This window comes from Carlito syrichta, unplaced genomic scaffold, assembly GCF_000164805.1.
Source record: "Carlito syrichta isolate Samal-C Ts95f unplaced genomic scaffold, Tarsius_syrichta-2.0.1 Scaffold315851, whole genome shotgun sequence".
NCBI lineage: Eukaryota > Metazoa > Chordata > Mammalia > Primates > Tarsiidae > Carlito > Carlito syrichta.
Genome location: NW_007259947.1, coordinates 308,694 through 328,750, shown reverse-complemented (window position 1 = coordinate 328,750; position 20,057 = coordinate 308,694). Strand labels below are relative to the sequence as shown.

The following is a 20,057-nucleotide window of genomic DNA, read 5'->3' as shown; positions in this document are numbered from 1 at the left end:
GGCTATATAAGTGAAATGTTTTTAGCTTCCCAGTAAATTCACTTTAGGCCTCTGGATTCATGGTTGCCCTTCCAATGATGTTCTTGAGGGCAAACTTTGTGGAAGAAAGACAGCCAAGACTGTTTTAAGAACTTCTGTCATCCTTATTATTTTATGTGCCTAATCCTGTTGACCTGGCACACACAGGGAATCAACTCTACAATACAATTTTTCAAAGCACTTCTACTTAACCCTTACAATGCTCTACAAAGGAAAAAGGGCAGGTATTTTATCTTCTCTCATCTTCATTCCACAAAGATTCGCTGATGGCTTACTGTGCTCTGGCTACTGTGCTGATGCTTGGGATAGAACCATGACAAGGCCCTAACCCGCCCTCAAGAGGTTGTAGTCTAATGAACAGCCCACATCCCTGTCAGTCCTAGATGATCTCCCATCCTAGTACAGACCAAGTTTCCAACATTAAGCATTTTAGGTTGTTTAACTGAAATCCCAATTTTGAAGCAAGGAAACTTGAGGTCCAGGAGGTTGAACAAATTGGCAAAGGTCACACGGTCAGGCAGAAACAGAAGAGGAAGCAAAGTAATTCAAATTTATTGTGTGTCAATGATGGGTTATGAGCTCACTACTAGTCATCCACAGTTACCATGTGATTTAATGCTCAATGACCCGCAGGGAAGCTAATCTCCGCATTTTGGGTAAACTAAGAGTCAGAAAGAAACAACTCTTGCCCAAAGTTCACACTGAATGAGGGGTAAGGCCTGAATTTGTTCCCAAAGTGAATCTTAAAATAAAGCCCAAAACTCTACTTTGATACCAGTGTTTTTCCAATCTTCAATCTTGTAATTTACAAACTACTCTCACAAATTTTACTATACCCACATAAAGTTAACTTGCTTTTAAATTAACTGTAATTATTTTGTTCCTAGTGAACATCCTCCTAGGCAATAATATACACGAAGTTGCAATTTGATATGGGTTAAACTTAAAAGTTGTCATTCGTATCTTGTCTGAAGTCATCTCAGATCCCACATAAAACTCACATGGAGAAACATCCACCTTTGCCAGTCTGCATCTCACAGAGACAGAATATAGACATGTCACTTTCTCTCGGATTTCAGAGTATCTATCCAATTTTTGTGTTTCCTTTGAGTAGCAATCATGATAGGGAATTAAAAAGAATGAATACGCCTATACTGACTCCCAAAGATTAATTTAGCTATCACTCAACCTGTGTGGTTATCCTCTGGTTTAGAAAGAAAATAATAAAATGTCCAAAAGGTTCCAGTGGTGAGAAAACTGGGTGAGGCACCTCTATACGGCTTCCTCCTTGGATTTCTCATTAGGATGACTTCAAGGATAATTAGAAGATTTGTCTATGACTTAATTTCTAAAACTGGAGGTCTTCCCAGTTGAAAGATTATTAAAACAGCACAAGAGAGCACTGTAGAAAGAGAACTACATAGAGTAGCAAGGGTTAGCCATGTTCCATTCTCAGAATATCCTTTTCATGGTTATATAAACTTGGTACAATCACTTCCCCATCCTGGGTCAGATTCTTTTCTAGACTAGAAATTCCATATGGACAGAGACCAGATTTATTTTGTATGCCTCTGTCTTAGCACTTAAAACAGTGATTGGCACATCTGAGGTATTCCATAAATACTGGATGAGTAATTAAATCATCAACCCATTTATCTACAACTTAATTCAATAATCTCTAATATCTCTTCCAATATTTGGAAATAAAATGATGCTCTAGTCCAGGAAACCGTGAGACTAGAAGAGAGTGTCTGCATAGAGAATGAGAACTCCATATCCACAGTCATCTGTGGATAGACCAATGGATTTAGAAGATACAAGTTGAAGGAAAGAACAAACTAGATCCTCCAACTGCATCACAGAAGCAGGAGCCCAGTGTTCCAGCACTGATAACGACACAGGCTGGTAGCACTCTAAGACCCTGAGTGGTAGTATCCAAAGGGGTTGTTAGTCTCCACTAGGCTGATCCAAGCCTCAAGCCGTGGCCTACAGTTATGAAGGGATGAGAGCAAAGAGAGTTATTTATCAAATTTCTAGATGACAGGAAAGAAGCAACAGATAAAATACATGGTAAAATCAGAATCTCAGAGGGTTTTGGTAGGATGAGATGGCATAGGGAATCTAAAAACATGAAATAGAAAAGAGATATCTTCCCTGTAGTTCAAAAAGCTAATTTTTGAAAAGCACAACAAAGAAATAGAGAACAAGTAACTTGCAATTCTGTGTATTTAAAAAACTCTGCAATTCTGGTTGACTGCGTGTAGAATATGAGTCAACAGGGTGACGTGAATGCCAAAAAACCTAATGCAATCTCCTATTGCATTCGCAGAAATAGAGCACTCAGAGCAAGTGAGGGAAAAGTCCCTTTCTCCTCTGTGCTAGAATTCTTTTGTAATTTCTGGTAAACTTCAAGAAGCTCACAGACACACCAAAACACAACCAGAGGAGAGGAAAAAAATTAGGGAGGAGAAACATTCCCTGGGAGGGATGGAGGACATTTAGCCTAGAAAAATCACAAACTTTGGGAAAAGAGGAAAAAAACACAAGAGTTATCTTCAAATATTTCAAAGGAAACAGAATTAAACTAATTATCTGGGAAGTATAGCCAGGTAGTGAATATTTTCTGACAATAAGAGCTGTCAACACCCAGAACAAGCTACCTAGTAAGAGGCAAGCCCCCCTGGGGAGGTGGGTGTGTGGCAGAGGGTGAATAAGGATGGAACACCAGGCCAACCAGCTCTGAGGATCCTTCCAGCCCTGACAGAGACAGGACAAGAGAGTTAAGCCCATCACGCTATGATCCAGTGTCAATGCAGATGAGTATGTGGCTCTAAGTAGGGATCTACATTAGCATATCCCACCCTCAAATTCTCTCTGAGATCTAGAGTGCTATTCAAAATTAGCAAAATGTTACTGGTTTCTTGTAAGAAGAAGCAGCTTTTCTGTGCATTTCCCTCTAGACTGAAATCTGGCTTTGTGTTGCAAGACAAGCAAAGAAAGATGGAAGGAATTTAAGAAATAGCTGTAGGGCAGAAAAGGGGACAGACTGGGTGAACAGAGGTGTGAAACAAGCATTAACATGACACGATCAAAATTGAAGAGACCTTCTCTTCTCAGAGCTGTGCACAGGTGTGTGGTTTTTGGACACAGGTTTGGCTTCTCTTCTCCACACTGACTCATGTCTTCAGTTGCTCAAAGAAGAAAAACAGTGGTATTTTTAAGGAAGTCTACATTAAGCTCCAAAACTCTGCTTGACCATTAGTCCACATCCGTCAGTCTATTTTTTAACAGCTGCACAAGTTGAGAGGCATAAAAATAAGGCCAAATACTCAGAAATGCATCACTGACCTATAGGAAGACTCGCTCTCATTTATTGAGCACCTACTACATGCCAGACACTGCATTAGGTTTTGCATTTCACTTTGCAAGTTAGCTACTATTTTATAGCTGAGGAAATTAAGGCTCAGAGAGGTTAAATGGCTTGGCTGAGATGCCACCACTCCAAAATAATCACAGTTCATATTCACTAAGTGTTTCCTATGTGCCAAATGCTGTTCTTAAGCAATTGAATGTTTCATCTCATTTATTACTCATAACAATCCTAGATAGGGTCTCCTATTATCCCCAAACAGGAAGAGGTGCCTCTAAGGATGTTAACTAACATATTCACAAAGTCACTCAGCTACAAAGTAATGAATGCATGCTAACACTCTTTACTCTGTGCCACACTGTCTCTTGGTGGTAGAAGAAATATCCTCAGCTCTGCCTCTGGTGGGCCAGGCAGAGGCCCTCCCATAAATCAGGAAGGACTGAGGCTGTGGTTAGTGTTTGCTACTTCTCTGTCTCCTGCACAGTAAGAGACACCCATGAGCAAGACCAGGGCTTGCAGGACAAGGAAACAGCATCCAGATGGCCTGGTCACACAGCCAGGAGTGTCCCAACTGGAAGCCCCAGGCACAGCCACACCTTTCTCTCCTCTCTCTTCTGTGAAGAAACACCTCCAATATGCCACCCCCAATACAGCTTTGCTTCCCTTTGTCATCAGACCTCACATTGCCCACTGCCTTTTTTCCTGCCCAAGAAAAGCACTGTTCTGTCTGACCAAAAGCTCCAATCCGAATCAGGTTTAAACTCTAGCACTTTATACCATTTCTTCTTTCGCAAAGTGAATAACAAACTGGTAGGCCGTTCAGCAAAGGCCAGCCCAGCCTGATCTATTCCTCCCCAAACACCAAATTGAATGAGAAGTACTTCCCTAGCGCAGTGGCAACAGTTGGACTGTGGTGAGGAAGAATAATTTATCACCCACATTGTTTAGTACCACCAGTGCATGGTGATAATAAAAAAACAGACCAACTTTTAGTCAGCTTTGTTATTGCTCTTAAATTCTCTGTAGACCATGTGCACCATTATTGACTACACTCAGTGAACTGCTCTCACCAGTCACTGTCCCCTTGGCAGGCCTCCGCCTGGGAGGTTGCTTGGTGATTTCAGCAGCCAAAGCCTCAGTCAGCAAAGTGCCTGCTCCTGAGACACTTCCTTGATGCATACAGGTACTTACCAGATCAGAGGTACAGATTTCACTTTTTAAAGATCAGAGTTCAAATGCCCATCAGACTAAACCAAATGACGAGGGGAAAATGAATTGCATTTTCTTTTTAGAAATAAATGCTTAACTTTCACTTATCCATATCAAGTTGCAACTTTAATTGCTCTTACATGTACAGAAGTATTTCCTGTCTATAAATGTGTCATTCACTGCAACCACATAGCCAACTCCAAAAAAAAAAAATGAAATTGGCAGCAACCTGCACCCCTAGCTGTCCCTAATGCTGAGCTCGTGCCACCCTCTCTAGGGATTTTTCTTCTTTCTCCCCAGAGTCTAGTACGTCACTGTCTGTGGCAACCAACCCTAGTTTCTTCTTCAATACCTCCTGCAGAGGGTCCCTACAGCCCAGCCACTGAGGAGGAAAACTCTATAGGGAAGAGCAAAAGGGAACAAGCCCCAGGCCACCTAGGCTGCTCTCTTTCCCTGGCACAGGTCAATTTCCAAGTACACTTCGATGCACAGAAGGCTTTCACTTACTTGGTCTGAAATTCTTGATCTGCCGTAATGTTCTCAGAACTTTGTGGATGTCCTTCATGCTGGTGTCTCTCTGACTATATAGAAGAAGCCTCTGAGCATCTGAGAACAGGCGAGACACACTGAAAAGGGTGCAAGAAATGAGAAAAGCTCTAGTTAGGCCAGCTGCCTCTCCTGCTTTAAAAAAGGGACTGCTACTACACATGGTGCAGTCTGGCTCCCAAGTCTCCACTGGCAGGCCTTGGCCCGCTCCCACGGCTCTCCATACCCAGCTTCTCTGATCACTCCCCCACACACCCATCAACCCTGCCTCAAATGTCCTCGCCCATGTGTCTACAAACCCAGATCTTACACCCCCTCCCCGGGCCAACTTATCTATGGAGACATAGTACATAGTAAGTTCAATGCCTGGGGCCCAGGATACTCTTAGGGGCACATAAAAATGTTTTAATGAATCCAGCCTGGATTATATTAATCTTTATACCAACACGGTCATAAAATATCATTTTTGTATGGAAGAAGGAGCCCATGAAGGCTAAAAGCCAATCTGTGGTCCATGAACATTGCAATGTGGCCCTGCCTGCCCCAGCTGCAGTTTCCTTGGGATTGTCTTAGATGTATCCCACAGTCCTTTGTCCATTCTGAGTCATGTCATGGTTCTGTGCATTGGAAGACTCTTCAGTGTCTCATTTGGCAGATACTTACTAAGCCGGTACTTATGTCCAGCATGGAAGTCAGAAGCCAGGAATACAAAGGCAATGAAAGCGGCATCCTGCCCTCAAAGAGCTCACACACCCAGGGCAGAGAAAGACCAGCAGGTCTTGTGGTCTGATAGGGGCAGCAACAGAGGTCACAGAGGTGATCTGATGCAGAAAGGAGAGAACTCTCCCAGCCTTGGCTGTCAGCTCCCTAAGGGCAGGGACCCTTCCAGCATCTTTGTACCCTACCCCTGCCCCCCAAAACACCTAGAACCAGCCAATTCGGATACGTAGTAATGTGTACTGAATGAGTAGACTAACAGATAGATTTGATGTGCTATGTCATCTTTCCTTACTTACTAGCCAGTATCTGAAGGAATGACCCCAATCACCACACTGCTTTCGGCTACATATCATTACTCCTAAAACGCACCAAAGGAGGGTCCCAGAGTCTTAAATCCAGGCCTCAATTCTCTCTTCCCTCGTTCTGCAGACTTTATCACACAAACACTTTGCAAAATCAACTCCACTCAAATCCAGACATTCTCCGAAGAACAAGAAGGAAAGGAAAAGTATTAACTGACAAGTTAGGGAAAGAAAACCTCATCTGGTACTTACATGGATTTGTTAAAGTTTCCAACAACCCCAGGAGCCTCACCAGGAGTCGGATAACGGAAACAGGGGTTGTTGGCATTACAGATAATCCCTTGAACCCAAGGAAGTGTTCCCGCAGAGGGCATGGCTTTATTTGGAAAGTGGCCTGTGGAAATCGAGAAGAAAAACACACGGTGAAACATCCATTCTTTGAAGCAATTTTGAGATACAAATACAAATGCTTCAACACAAACCTGAAGCATTCCCCAGATCCCAGAGACCCACCTCCTCTGAACAAATCCAACCCAAGTCAGAAATTTGGCATCAGATGGACGTTCTTAAGCTACTTGACCATTGTCTGTAGAATGGGGTTCATGAGGCCAGTGTTGGAGAAGTGATGAGGGGGGAAGATTAGACATATACAGAAAGTGGGTAGGCAAGCGCTTGCTCATCCTTAGTTCATCTGCTACCACCAGCCTCGCCTCTCAGAGACATAGAGGGGCCTTGGGGATGCCCCAATCCAACTCCACACTCTAAGAGGCAACAACAGAAAAAAAAATGGCCAATGAGAAACACTCAAGGAGTCACTGGGCATAACTGAGAGAAGAACTTACATGATCCTAAGGCAAGCCCCTTACCTACACCTGTGGTCACCTGTCTAATCTAGCTCTTCTCAATCCCATCTGGTACTCTCCTCAGCTTGCCAAACGTGTTTTAGTTTCACCTCCTCGGCCAGCTCTAAAGCTCCTCAAGAGCACCTAAAAAAACATGCTGACTTGGGGTCAGATGTCACCTGTGAAGCTTCCTGTGTTTAGTTGTTATTGTTGTTCTTGTCACTCAAGAAAACAATGAGGCCACATCCACTAGGTCACCTCATTGCTCTACTCCTCCTTCATTATGATGAGCTTCTTATGAACAGGATGACTGGGCATAGCTGGGCTGGGTCCTAGGATTCAGTTTGCCACAGTGTAGTTTGTGGCTGTCATCCATGGGTGCTGCTTATGAGAATCAAGATAAATGTACCCTGGACCAGGGGCTCTTACCCAAGGGCCTGTTCATGTTTGGACAGAAAGGTCATGGCTTCAGCTTTTATCATATTCTCAGGGTTATCTGTGACCCCAAAAGAGTTAACAATTATTAAGAACCACAGCTCTAGGTGGTGAAGAGCAAGTAGCTTCACAGGCTTTAGGGTCAAGCCCATTGGGATTCACGTCCAGGCTCTGCAGCTCAGTAAGCCGCAACTCTGGCCTAGTTACTGACCCCAAACCCTCAGTTTTCTCATCTGTAAAATGGTGATAAAAATTGTCCTGGTGCAGGACAAAGGCTCAACGAATATACTTGTTAGAACCTTACAGGTGCTATGGTGGCAAGCCTACAGTAGTTCTTACTCTGCTAGTGTCCAGCCAGAACACTTCTTCCATCTCACAGCAACCAGCTTCCTCCAAAGTAGAAACCTTGTTTTATTCAACTTACTATTTTCATGCAAATATGCTAACAGGGTCTCCCCAGAAGTTAACTAAAGCCCAGACTTGCTGCACTTTCATTTCAGTACTGGGGCCCTTCTATCTTCTTCTTCTACCCATATTCCAACTGGGGAAGCAACATCCAAAGCAAGGATCTGACAAGATCTGACCACTGTGGTCACTCTATTCAGGGACTCTGGCCCGTTGAACATTTACTCAATCTCCTTATCTCCCTGTTAATAGTTCAAGGAAAACCAAACAAGGCCCCTTGCCTAAGTCAGCTGCTCCCCATTCAGGGGAGATTTATGTAATCCAACCAAATACTCGAAGGACCGAAATATTCTCCCCTTTTAATACCAGGAGATACTGGCACTATAGACAGGCTGGTGTAGGTCAAAGGCAGGTAGGGCAGTGATGGTGAAGGTATTTCTAACTACCCTTTGGTGGGAGAAGCAAAGGCTCTCCCTTGTATGTTATGTCCCATCGTATTTGCAAACAAAAGTAGGATGAGGACCAGGCAATGGGTGCACAGGATGACAAACAGCATGATGGACTCTCAGGACCCAGGGAAGTTATTACAACCTTGATGGCTCTGGTTTGAACTGGAAAAGGTTGATGGGGAGAAATTTTACAGCAGGCCTTTGTTCCCAGAGACAAGACACCTCAGCAAGCTTCAGTGTAACTTTCAACTCGACCCTTCCAACTAGGTCCCTACATGCCAATGAGAACAGGAGGTAAGGTTGTATAAAGTGCATAGATGTATGGGAAAAGTCTTATCTGCCTTCTATACATATAAGAACTTCACAACATTTCTGAAAATGTACGGTCTGGAGTCAGAGGAATCTGGGTCAAAACTCAATCACTTGCCCAAGATCACAATTTTGGCAAGTGACAAAGCCAGAATCAAAACAAACCCCAATGTGTCTGATGCCAAAATCTGTGCTCTTTCCATTACATTGTCTTGCCCGCTTGTGATCATTCCAGAAAGAAAATAGCCTAGTAGATTTTTAAAAACCTGAATTTTCCCTAAAACACATACTTCAGTGAGGCACAAGCTAATACTTAAATAAAATCAAATATGGATTTGTTCATCAATCAACAAAGTCTTTGGGGTTCCAAGACAAAAAAGGGAATTTTCTCAAATGCATGTAAACTGAATACAGATTTCACTTTATGCTCTTTGCCTTTTTGATGAAATCAGAAAATCATGTCTGGAGGAATGTTCTTGAGGGAGGGTGGGTGTGTGTGTGTGTGTGTGTGTGTGTGTGTGTGTGTGTGTGTGTACTTGTCTTTAATTTGAATATGTATGCTGAATCTTAGCAAGTTAGCATGTAACTAACTGCAGCTATGTGATGTGAAAGAGATGGGCCCAGATCAAGAAACAAAATTAAAAAGGTGGCCCTGGCCCCACTGCTTTCCTGAAAGAACCATAGTATCTTGTAAGTCTATGGGTCTTGTAGGGGTGTGGGTGGAGCCGGTCAGTAGCAGGAAAAATTGCCAGGATCATGAAAGTGAGGTCCTAGCTAAACCTCCCACAAATGTTGATCCTTTAGATTGGGACATTTCTGCAGTGTCAATCCATCCATTGAACCCAGTCATAAGAGAAAGATTGTGATTGTGAATAATAACACTGAAAATAATAGTATGAAGTAGGTATTACTATTCCCTTTTAAAAAAGAAGCTGAAGTCACTTGCCCAAGGTGATATGCCTAGTAAATACTGAAGCCAGGCTTTAAACCCAGATAACCTGACATCTGGAACACAAGTTCTTAGCTACTACTGTATTTTTTTCACTCTGAAGGTCATTATCAAAGCACATGATTGTGAGTCAGATGACCTGAGTTTTATTTCATCTCTATCACTTACTAGACGTGTGACCTTGGGCAAGTCCTGTACCACTCTGAGCCCCAATTCATTTATCAGGAAACTAAAGTAAGTGATAATAATAACAAAGTCTACTGTTCAAGGCTGTTATGAGAATAAAATAAAATAATATCAGTCAAACTGATAAGTTCTACACAAATACTGCTTAAAATTATGTGTTCCATGATTTGCAACTATATGATAAAGACATAACACATATGGAAAAAAACAGGTGTTAAGGCATTGCCTAAAGGGTGTTTTTAATCACTACTTTCTGAACTATCAGTAAGGTATTTCATTTTCATGGTTTAAAATGTGTGAAGCAGATGTTGGCTATCGTCATAATTACTATTATCACCATTCACTAGGACTGGAAATAGTTTCCTGAGCTCATGCATTATCAAAATATTAGAATCCTAGATTTTCCACTCCAAGCCATTTATGGAGTTCCCTAAAGACAGTCTCTTTGGAAGAGTCAAATTTAGCCCATGTTCATTTACTGGATTTCCCTCACCAATGGCGAGTCTCAGGTAGTATCCACAGTTACTCACATTCATGTTGTTCATACGGTGGGTAGCTCAGCCGAACAGAGATCAGGATCAGGAAGATAAAGAGAGGCCAGGCCACTTCGAGCAGCAGCTGACACTGAATGGGAAATAATGCAGAACCCCATGAACTTAAAAAACAGCATTGGGCTTTGGGAAATTCATAGAAACATTTATATAACAATTGATCAACTTCTCCAGTCTCCCCCACCATTCTCTTAGCTTTAATAGCACTATACCGTTTACAGTTCTCACCCTATAATATACCATTCTGTAACTCTGTTCCTTCCTTAAGTAAGGGAAGATAATACCCATTCTGCTTCATCTGGCTCACTTCTACTCATTCTTCAAGACTCAACCAGGTGTAATTTCCTGTATCAAAATCTCAACCTGAGCTAGAAGCCCTTCCCCTGTGCTCCCACAGAAAGTCATGCACACTCCTCCCATAGCATTGTCCTGGAGCACCTGAAGTCATCTGCTTCCATCACTGACTTCCTCACGTCACTAAGAGCACCCAGTCGAATCTCTTTGCATTCCCATTGTCAGCACAGTGCCAGTTATGTACTGACTATTAAAAGGAGAGGATCAGGGCAGCCTGCAATGCTAAATCCACACCACCTCTGCTCCTTTCACTGCACATTAAGTTCGCTACCTATGGGAATGAGAAGAGGGCTCCAAAGGACTATGGAAATCCACACATAGTTCCATATTGACCCATGTGCACCCAGGACTGGAAAGAGCTCTGAAGAGTGCAAAGTCCTCCCCGCATATCCAGTCTGGTCTATCTTCTCCAATGAGTTACAAGATCATTAAACTTAAAAGCAAGCAGGATCCACTGGTTAAAGCAATGAGGTCTCTCCACAGGGGATAAAGCAGCAGAGGGACAAGATGGAAATCACTAGACATAATTTAACTGAACTAGTAGTGTTCAGACAACTAGTTAAGCTGCCTGAAGTCTCTCACCTCTTTCTAGATTCCAACCTTCTTATTAGGATGAACACTAAAGAGCTGGAAGAGTCATGGGGGCTTGGGTTTACTAGTAATTATAACTGTGGCTTCAGAGTCACAAAGTCAAGAGATTATGAAATCCCCTTTTTTTTTTAAAGCAAAAGATTTTTCTTGATCTTCAGGTCCATATGTTTTTTATTGTGGAAATGTGAAAATGAAAAAAATACAGTCGGGCTCGGTGGCTCAGCCTGTAATCCCAGTGCTTAGGCTGAGGTGAGTGGATTGCCTGAGCCCGCGGGTTCGAGACCCTCCTGGGCAACTTGGCGAGACCTCATCTCTACAATAAGTCAAAAATTAGCCGGGCATGGTAGCGCGTGCCTGTAGTTCCAGCTACTTGGAAGGCTGAGGCAGAAGGATAGCTGGAGCCCAGCAGGGCAAGGCTGCGGTGGCTGGGAGCAACCACTGCACTCTAGTCTGGGTGAGAGAGTGAGACTCCAACTCAAAAAAAGAAAAAAATACAGAAAAGTTTTTAAAAGGTAAATACAAGCCATCCTTAGTAAAGTAAACTAAACAATGATTCTCTGTTAATATCATTTGTCTTTTACACAAACATAAATAATATTTTTTCCACTACAAAATTGAGATTATATAGCATATATGGTTTTATATCCTGCTTTTTTATTTAATATCATACTAGAAGCATTTTCCGTGACATTAAAAAAATGCTCTTAAAATACAGCTTTTAATGGTTACTTGATAGTCCACTCTATGAATAGATCATAATTTAACCTTTCTGTTATTGTTGGTGCTTCTGATTGTTTTGAGAATTTGTTTTGTTTGTATGTTGTTTGATTTCTGGTGTTTTAAATAACCATTTTCTAATTTCCAAAGACCTTCGATATGGTTCTACCTTAAACTCTTAAAAATATTTTTAAAAGGAAATGCAGTAAGATAACAACAGTGGATGTATTAGGATGATAAGACCACAGGTAATGTTTTTAATATTTTCTGCGTTTTCTGAATTTTCCATAATGAACATATACTACTTGTCTCGTGGACCAAAAAACACTGTTATCATAAAACTATGAAGAAATGTTTGCACAGACAGCATATCAGGAAGGAAAAAGGAGGCTAGTAGAACCATCTCTGGAAGAAAGCATGCTGACAATGGGGTCCTCAAGACCAAAGATGGGGTTAGGTCTGCTAATATTTCTGTAATTAAGCCCAAAGTAGCAACACAGTAGCTTGCAAATGACATTCCTTTTTTGTTCACAGAGACCATCATTTTATTCTGTGACTTATTTTTAAGCTGACATACATGTATAACAAAATATCACATTGTACACCTTAAAGATATACAATTTTTATTCATCAATTATACTTAAAACTGGGAGGGGGGAGAAAAGCAATTTCCTTTCTGCCAAAGAACACAACCATGGCTCTATAAAAATAAACTTTTCTACCAGCTGAACTGGGACTCCCTCTTCTGAGATCCCCAGGTATGCTATGCTTTTATCAGCACTTGGCCCTGCAGGGGCCCTATTCATGTATGAGCTCCTCCCCTAGGGTCACTTTCTTCTCACTAAGCCTGTCACAGGATAAAGGCTTCAAAAGTGTTTGTTGAGTAAGGGGAATGAGCTAAAATTTATAAAATGATGAACATGGAAATATAAGTCAGTTAAGCCCTTTGGGAAAGCAATTTGATAATATGTAGTCAAAAGTCATGTTTATCCCTTTTGCTCAAGCAATATTCCTGAGAATGCATTCTAGGGAGCTACATTTAAAATATCAAAAAGTGATATGCATGAAATTATTCATTCACTGAAACATTATAATTGCAAAATATGGGAAATAATTACGCAGCAATAGGGAAATGATTAAATTATGGTACATCTATCCACTCAATAATATATTATGCAGTCATTATAACAATGTTTATGAATAGAGACACCCTTAGCCACATAATATTAAGTGAAAAAAGCAGAACACAAAATTGTATGCATTCCAAGCCTGTAGTAAATAAAAGCACTTGCAAATATTTTAAAAGGTAGAAAGGCCGGGCTCGGTGACTCAGCCTGTAATCCTGCACCTTTGGGAGGCTGAGGTGAGCGGATTGCCTGAGCCCGCGGGTTCAAGACCCACCTGGGCAGCGAGACCTCAGCTCTACAATAAATCAAAAAATCAGCCGGGCGTGGTAGCGCACACTTGTAATTCCGTCTACTCCGAAGACTGAGGCGGAAGGATCACTGGAGCCCAGCAGGTCGAGGTTGCAGTGGCCAGGAGCGGCCACTGCACTCCAGTCTGGGCAACAGAGTGAGACTCCAACTCAAAAAAAAAATAAAAATAAAAATAAAAAATAAAAAGGTAGAAAGAAACAAAAGCTTTTTTAAGTGGTGTGACTACAAATAAATTCAGAAAAGAATAATAAACTCAGGGAAAAAAGACAAAATTCAATGAAGAGTATAAGTAAGATAAATAGTCATCAATATTGAAGCTCTGAAACTACCATTTGCACTTTTATAAAAAAATAGTAGTTACCATTTATTTAGAGCCCAATATGTACTAGGCACATTTTATATGGATTAGTTTTTTAATATTCAAAACAACCCTGTGAAGTAGGAACCACTATTTTCTCCATTTTACAGGGGGAACCCAAAAAACCTGGATTTATAAAAGATTATATATTTAGTCTCACATGTTTAAACTTCAGTCACCTTCAAAGTACTCTCTGTTTGATACAATACACCAATCGAGACAATTTTTCCACTGCTCAAATGGTTTTTGAACTCAGTCATTTTGATGTCTTTTAGTGCTTCTGCTATTTTTTGTTTCACCTCTTCCACACTGGTAAAACATTTCCCTTTGAGGACTTTTTTATTCAGGGAAATAAAACAAAAAAAGTTGCTCAGGGGTCAGATTTCAGGGCGAGATTCAGTGAATAGGGAGGGTAGGGCCCAGGGTCATGCCGTTTTTTGGTCAAAAACTGCTGTACATCCAGCACAATGTGAGCAGGTACGCTGCCATGGTGAAAGAACCAGTCACCTGTTTGCCACCAAAAAAAATTCAATGAAGCCAATTGCAGCCTCTCACAATAACACTAACTGGTACAATTGATGCCAACAGGTTCCTAGAAAACTTACTTAGCGGGGGAAGCCTGTACAGCAAGGGACTCACCCTCCAAAAAGATAATTCCGGGTTTTGTGGGGTTCCCCCCTTATATATGTGGCAAGTCTAAGGCTGGAGAAAGGCAAATCACAGAGCTAATAAATGGCAGGGTTAAGATTAGCAGTCAATTCTTCCCAACTCAGAAGGACACATGAAATTATATTTGACATGGCAGGTGGCTCAGGTAGAAAATGGCCCTACTAAGTGTCATGGTCTAAAAACATCAACAGGTTCCACAGAGGTAAGATAAACTCATAGCCTATTGATTTATAATAGTTACACTCAATACTGTGCACCTACTGTATACTCATCTCCAACATTTAATTCATAACAGCCCTATAAAGTAGGTTGTATTATTACCATTTTAGAAGTGAGAAAACAGGTTTGGACAAGATATGAGCCATAGCAGACTGCACCAACATTTGAACCCAGATCTACTTATCCCTAAATTTGTGCTTTGTACCCATTATGCTGCCTCTCACAAAATTATGTTTGGGACTTACACGTTTTAAGATATGCCACTTAAGAGAAACCTAGCACTTGCCAGTCCTGCTGAGCATTGATCTGACCCAATGAATTGAAGCTTATGTTCCTAGACATCTCTGCAGCCCCCACATCTAAGACCTGTAGGGCAGCAGATGCTCAAAATATGTTGTTTATCTGAAAAAATGAATAGATCTTCCCCATGGCACTGACAGCAAAGGGCACAAGGAAAATCTTACAAGCTATTTTCAGCAGCTGAAGCCAGTGAGTACAAGCAGATCAGAGAAAGAGGTTTAAAAAAAAAAAAAGACTAATAATAATAACAATGGCTAACACTTAAAAGGGTCTTACTACATACCAGCATTCTAACTGCTTCACGTGCATTAACTCATTTGATCATCAAACAACCCAATTAGCACTATTACTATACACACTATCATGTGTGAATGAATGAAGAGACCACTCCAAAGCTCATACCACCAAAACCAGAGAACTCATGTGAGTATATTTAACCTGTATTATTTTACTCTGGTCATCTAAAATTTATGTCATTGAACACAGAACTCACCTTCTAAACTCAGAGGAGTGTTCTATGTATTTCTTTTCATAATAGCCTCCTCCTAGAAACCATATTTGACTTCTGCCAGGAATGCTATTCTGGCTACATTCATATCAACAAAATCAGATTTCTCCTCCACCTCTAAGATTAGCACTTTTCCTAAACATAGGCCCTCATAAGTAGTTTGGAAATAAGCTGATTCTTTATCATTATAACTCTTAGAAAAACTCTTACAAAGCTCGTTTTGGTACCTATCACTCAACTCCACACCTCCCCACCACGAGGCAGGAAGATGAGGAGGAACACTGCTTTTAAAAGGTGTTTCTCACCAAAGTCAAAGGTGCTCTGCAAAGTCAGTCATTTTGCACTTCCCATCTCATTATTCTTCAGCTATAACATGGAGATGATACAAGCAAGTACCTCTAGAACAGGTTTTCTCAACAGTGGCACTATTGACATTTTGAGCCAGATAACTGTGAGGGGACTCTTGCATGAACTGAAGGAAGTTTAGCGGCATCCCTGGCCTCTACCCTTAGAAACTAGCAGCACACAAACACCCAGAATTGTGACAACCAAAAATATCTCCAGACACTACTAAATGTTCCTGCTAGGGGTTAAGGGGCGGGGTGGGGAAGTAACCCCCATTTGAGAACCACTGCTCTCGAGTTACTGTGAGAATTAAATGTTATATCATGTAAAAGGTTTAGCACAGAGTATAGCACATCATGGGCTTTATCATCATCATCATCACCATCATGTTATTAATATGCATCACATCACTTCTGAATCATCACTCAGAGCCGTGCCAACCTCACACATGACAGATGTTCACTGTCCACTCGAGTATTCATGCCTGACTTTTGCAGCTGGCTACAGAAGTTCATTGACTACAATCTAGTCACTATGTGAACACATTCCACTACCTAGCCTGAGGAAACAGTCATGGCACTATTAAATCCTCAAGATCTGTCCATATTAACTCAATGTTGGGGCAGGACAAGGGCCAGATTTTAAGAACACAGGAAACCAACAGAATAAAACGTGGCCTTGGGCAAGAGTCTTCTGAATAATGGTAGTCAAAGTAACTCAGTTCATGCTGAAAAAAGAAGTCACTGATCCTTAGCATTGAGTTGAAGAGTCTTGAGATTACAATGGGACATGAAAAAACAAAAAAGAAACAAACAAGAAGAAATAAACACCAGAAAGGAAGAGAGAAAAATATCCTTTCTGCTTACAGCATAGTAATAAATCTAAAAGAAGTCACAAAATTAACTAAAAAACTGCAAATGATTTGAAAACATGAGTAAACTAATCAGAACCAAGGTAAATCTCCTAAATAATAGCACTGTAATAAGCCTGTGAAAACCAATCAAATGAATACAATGTGGAAAAAACAGAATAATACTGCTCACAATAATAACAGACACACACACACACAGACTTAGGTATTAACTTAATAACTTAATGCCAAATATGTGCTTCTTATATACAAGAAAAACACAGAACTCTATAAAATAAAGGAAGATAGGAATTAATGGGTGAAGTCATGCTTCTCGAAGAGAATATTTAATATACAAATTTCCCAAACTAATTTATAGACAAACAGTTTCACTTAAAATAGTGATGACACTTTTTAGAACTTGATAAAGTAATAAGAGTCAATGGAAAAAACAAACAGATGAAAATAACAGGATATTCTGAAAGGCAAAAAGGAAAATGGAGGACAAAGAGCTTCCCCAGAAACCAGAATGTTAATTAAGATAAGCGCACACTCGGGACTCTATCAGCACCAAAATAAGAAATACTTACCCAATTGCCAATAACTTTTTTTCTACCCAGATATTTTAATAAATGTCCCCAAAATAACTAGAAGAGGAATCACTGCTAAAGAAAAGTTGTCTTAACGGCATGATATGAGTATTAAAAAAATTCATTTTAGACCTATCCCTAACACCATACACCTCAATTAGACCTGGAAAACCTGAAATGAAATCTTAAAGATAAAATCAGAAAAATACTATGAGAAACAAACTTTTTTTTTTCTTTGAGTTGGAGTCTCACTCCTTCACCCAGGCTGGAATGCAGTGGCATGCACGCTCATGGTCACCCCAGTGTTGACCTGCTGGGTTCTAGCGATCCTTCTGCCTCAGCCTTCCAGGTAGCCGGAACTACAGATGCGTGCTACCAGGCCCGGCTATCTTTTATTTTATTGTAGAGACTAAGTTTCGCCAAGTTTCCTGGGCTGATCTCGAACCCGGAGGCTCAGGCAATTCACTCGCCTTGGCCTCCCAAAGTGCTGGGATTACAGGCTGAGCCACCGAGTCCAGCCAGAAACAATTTTTAAAACCAGGCCTGTTCTCTCCAAGAACAATAAAGCCTCACGCATTGATGGTGGCTTTCAATTTGGTTGGATCCTTTAGTAGGACATCTGGTCATACACTTCAAAAGCCATTTCCTTTTGATCTAGTAATTCTCCTACTGAGATCTTAACCTGAGGAATTAATGCAAAAGTAAGAAAAGACTATATATAAAATTTGTATAGTAATTTATCTATAACAGCAAACACTGGGAACAAACTAAATGTTAGCAATAGGGTTTGAACTTTTAAAAACTGTATTGATGGTTTATTACAAAGCTATCAGGAATGTCATTGGCATCATCCCATGATAGATCTGAAGCCAGAAAATCCAAACCCTTCTCTTACTAACCAGCAATACCTTCTTCACCTCTGAAATAGAAACTGTAGCCAGGCATGGTGGTCCACGCCTATAATCCCATCACTTTGGGAGGTGGAGGCGAGAGGATTGCCCTCAGGGGTTTGAAACCAGCCTAAGCAACTCAGTGAGACCTCAGTCTCTACAATAAATTTTTTTAAAAATTATACGGGCTTGGTGACACAAGCCTGTGGTTCCAGCTACTTGGAAGTCTGAGGTAGAAGGATCACCTGAGCCCAGCACATCAAGGCTGTGGTGACCATAAGCGTGCCACTGCACTCCAGCCTGCACTCCAGCCTGGGCGACAGAGTGAGACTCTGACTCAAAAAAAAAAATAAAAAAAGAAAGAAAAGAAACTGTAATGCACACCTCAGAACTGTCGTGAGAATCCAGAAGATAATGGACATAAAAGTTCTACTTTCGAAACTGCAAAACAGAGGTCACCCATCAGAAATCATTGTTATAAATAAGATTGTTTAGAAATATAGGAAAATACACACCAAATAATGTTGAATGAAAGGATAAGACAGCATAAAATGATACATGTGTATGTAATGATTGCTTCCTTGGGCTACTGTCATTCAAATTCCCTTAGAGCCAAGAACTGACCCTCATGACCGGCCCTCCTACCTCAGAGACTCTTTTCACACATAAAATAAAATTCAACTGCTTTTCCCTGTCTGCAATGTCCTGTACGATCTGGCTCTGTCTGTTCCTAACTCATCCTCTGCCAGTCATCATTCACTACACCAGTGCCACTGACTTCCTTCTGTTCCCTCACCCAGGAACATGCCCTCACCCCCTTCCCCAGTCTCTCTGATCTCTGAGCCGCTGTTCTTCGTCCTCACTAACGGCTGCTCAAATTTCAGGATTCTCAGCTTAAATGTCACGACCTGCCATTCTAAAGGCAGTCCCTATCCACATCTAACATGGTACAATAGCCTGTCTGGTTTTTTTTTTCCTTCATAACCCTTATCACAGATTATAATTATTTTTTTACTTATGTGATGATATGTTTCATATCTGCTGCCCTTACTAAACTGTCAGCTCTAGGAGGGCAGGGATCATGCCGGTCTGATTCACCACTGTACACCCAGCTCACTGTTTCACAAGTAATAGACACTAAATATTTACCCAACTGAAACCATAAATGGCTACCTGTTTCAACTTTTTTCATTTCATAGAAGGGACAATTTTCCTAGGCCATTGAGCTTCACGGTGGCCAAGCTGGGATTAGAATCAAAATCACTGTTGCTAGTCCAGGACTAATGAAATGTGTCAGATGAAAACTAGAAGTGGGTAAAGAATGCAGAGAGTTTCCACCTACCCTGTAAAATTTTCTAAAGGCTCATAAATGGGAAGTTTTAATTTTTTGATAGCTTATCCCTTGTCATGAAAGAATGCCAAGCCGGGCATGGTGGAGTGTACCTATAGTTCCAGCTACTTGGAAGACCGAGGCGGAAGGATCACCTGAGCCCAGAAGGTTGAGGCTGTGGTGGCCATGAACGTACCACTGCACTCCAGCCTGGGCAACAGAGTGAGACTCTGACTCAAAAAAAAAGAATGCCCAAACAGTAGTACTCTAATTTATGCAAAAACTACAATTAGCTATTTTCCCAACCACATGATTAGTCAGATCTATTTGAGAAAATGAATGGCAGTAGCAAAAGTAAAGAAGTCATACGGTCACCCTTATTTTGTCCTATCTGTTCCATGGGGACCTTGGCCTCTGGCTCAGCCTAAAGCCAGGTGAGGATCCTGAAAACGCTTAAGTCCCTCCCCATTCCTGTCCCCAGCCCTGTTTGTGCTAAACGCTTGCCACCCACACAAGTTAACTGTTACTTTGGACCCAAACTGAGCTTTGCACCCAACTTTCACAACTGAATTCAATTTATTCTTTGCC

The 20,057-nt window shown here is 41.2% G+C and overlaps 1 protein-coding gene across 1 annotated transcript in view; it reads right to left on the bottom strand.

Annotated features, from left to right (window-relative positions):
- Window positions 1–20,057, bottom strand: part of ABCA1 (ATP binding cassette subfamily A member 1) — a 135,234-nt gene that overhangs the window by 88,280 nt on the left and 26,897 nt on the right. Inside the window, exons 3-5 of the mRNA XM_008073464.2 lie at window positions 10,292–10,385; window positions 6,439–6,580; window positions 5,126–5,244 (exon numbers count right to left, since the gene is read on the bottom strand). Coding sequence (XP_008071655.1) covers window positions 5,126–5,244; window positions 6,439–6,580; window positions 10,292–10,385 — 355 coding nt within the window. The remainder of the gene's footprint in view (window positions 1–5,125; window positions 5,245–6,438; window positions 6,581–10,291; window positions 10,386–20,057) is intronic.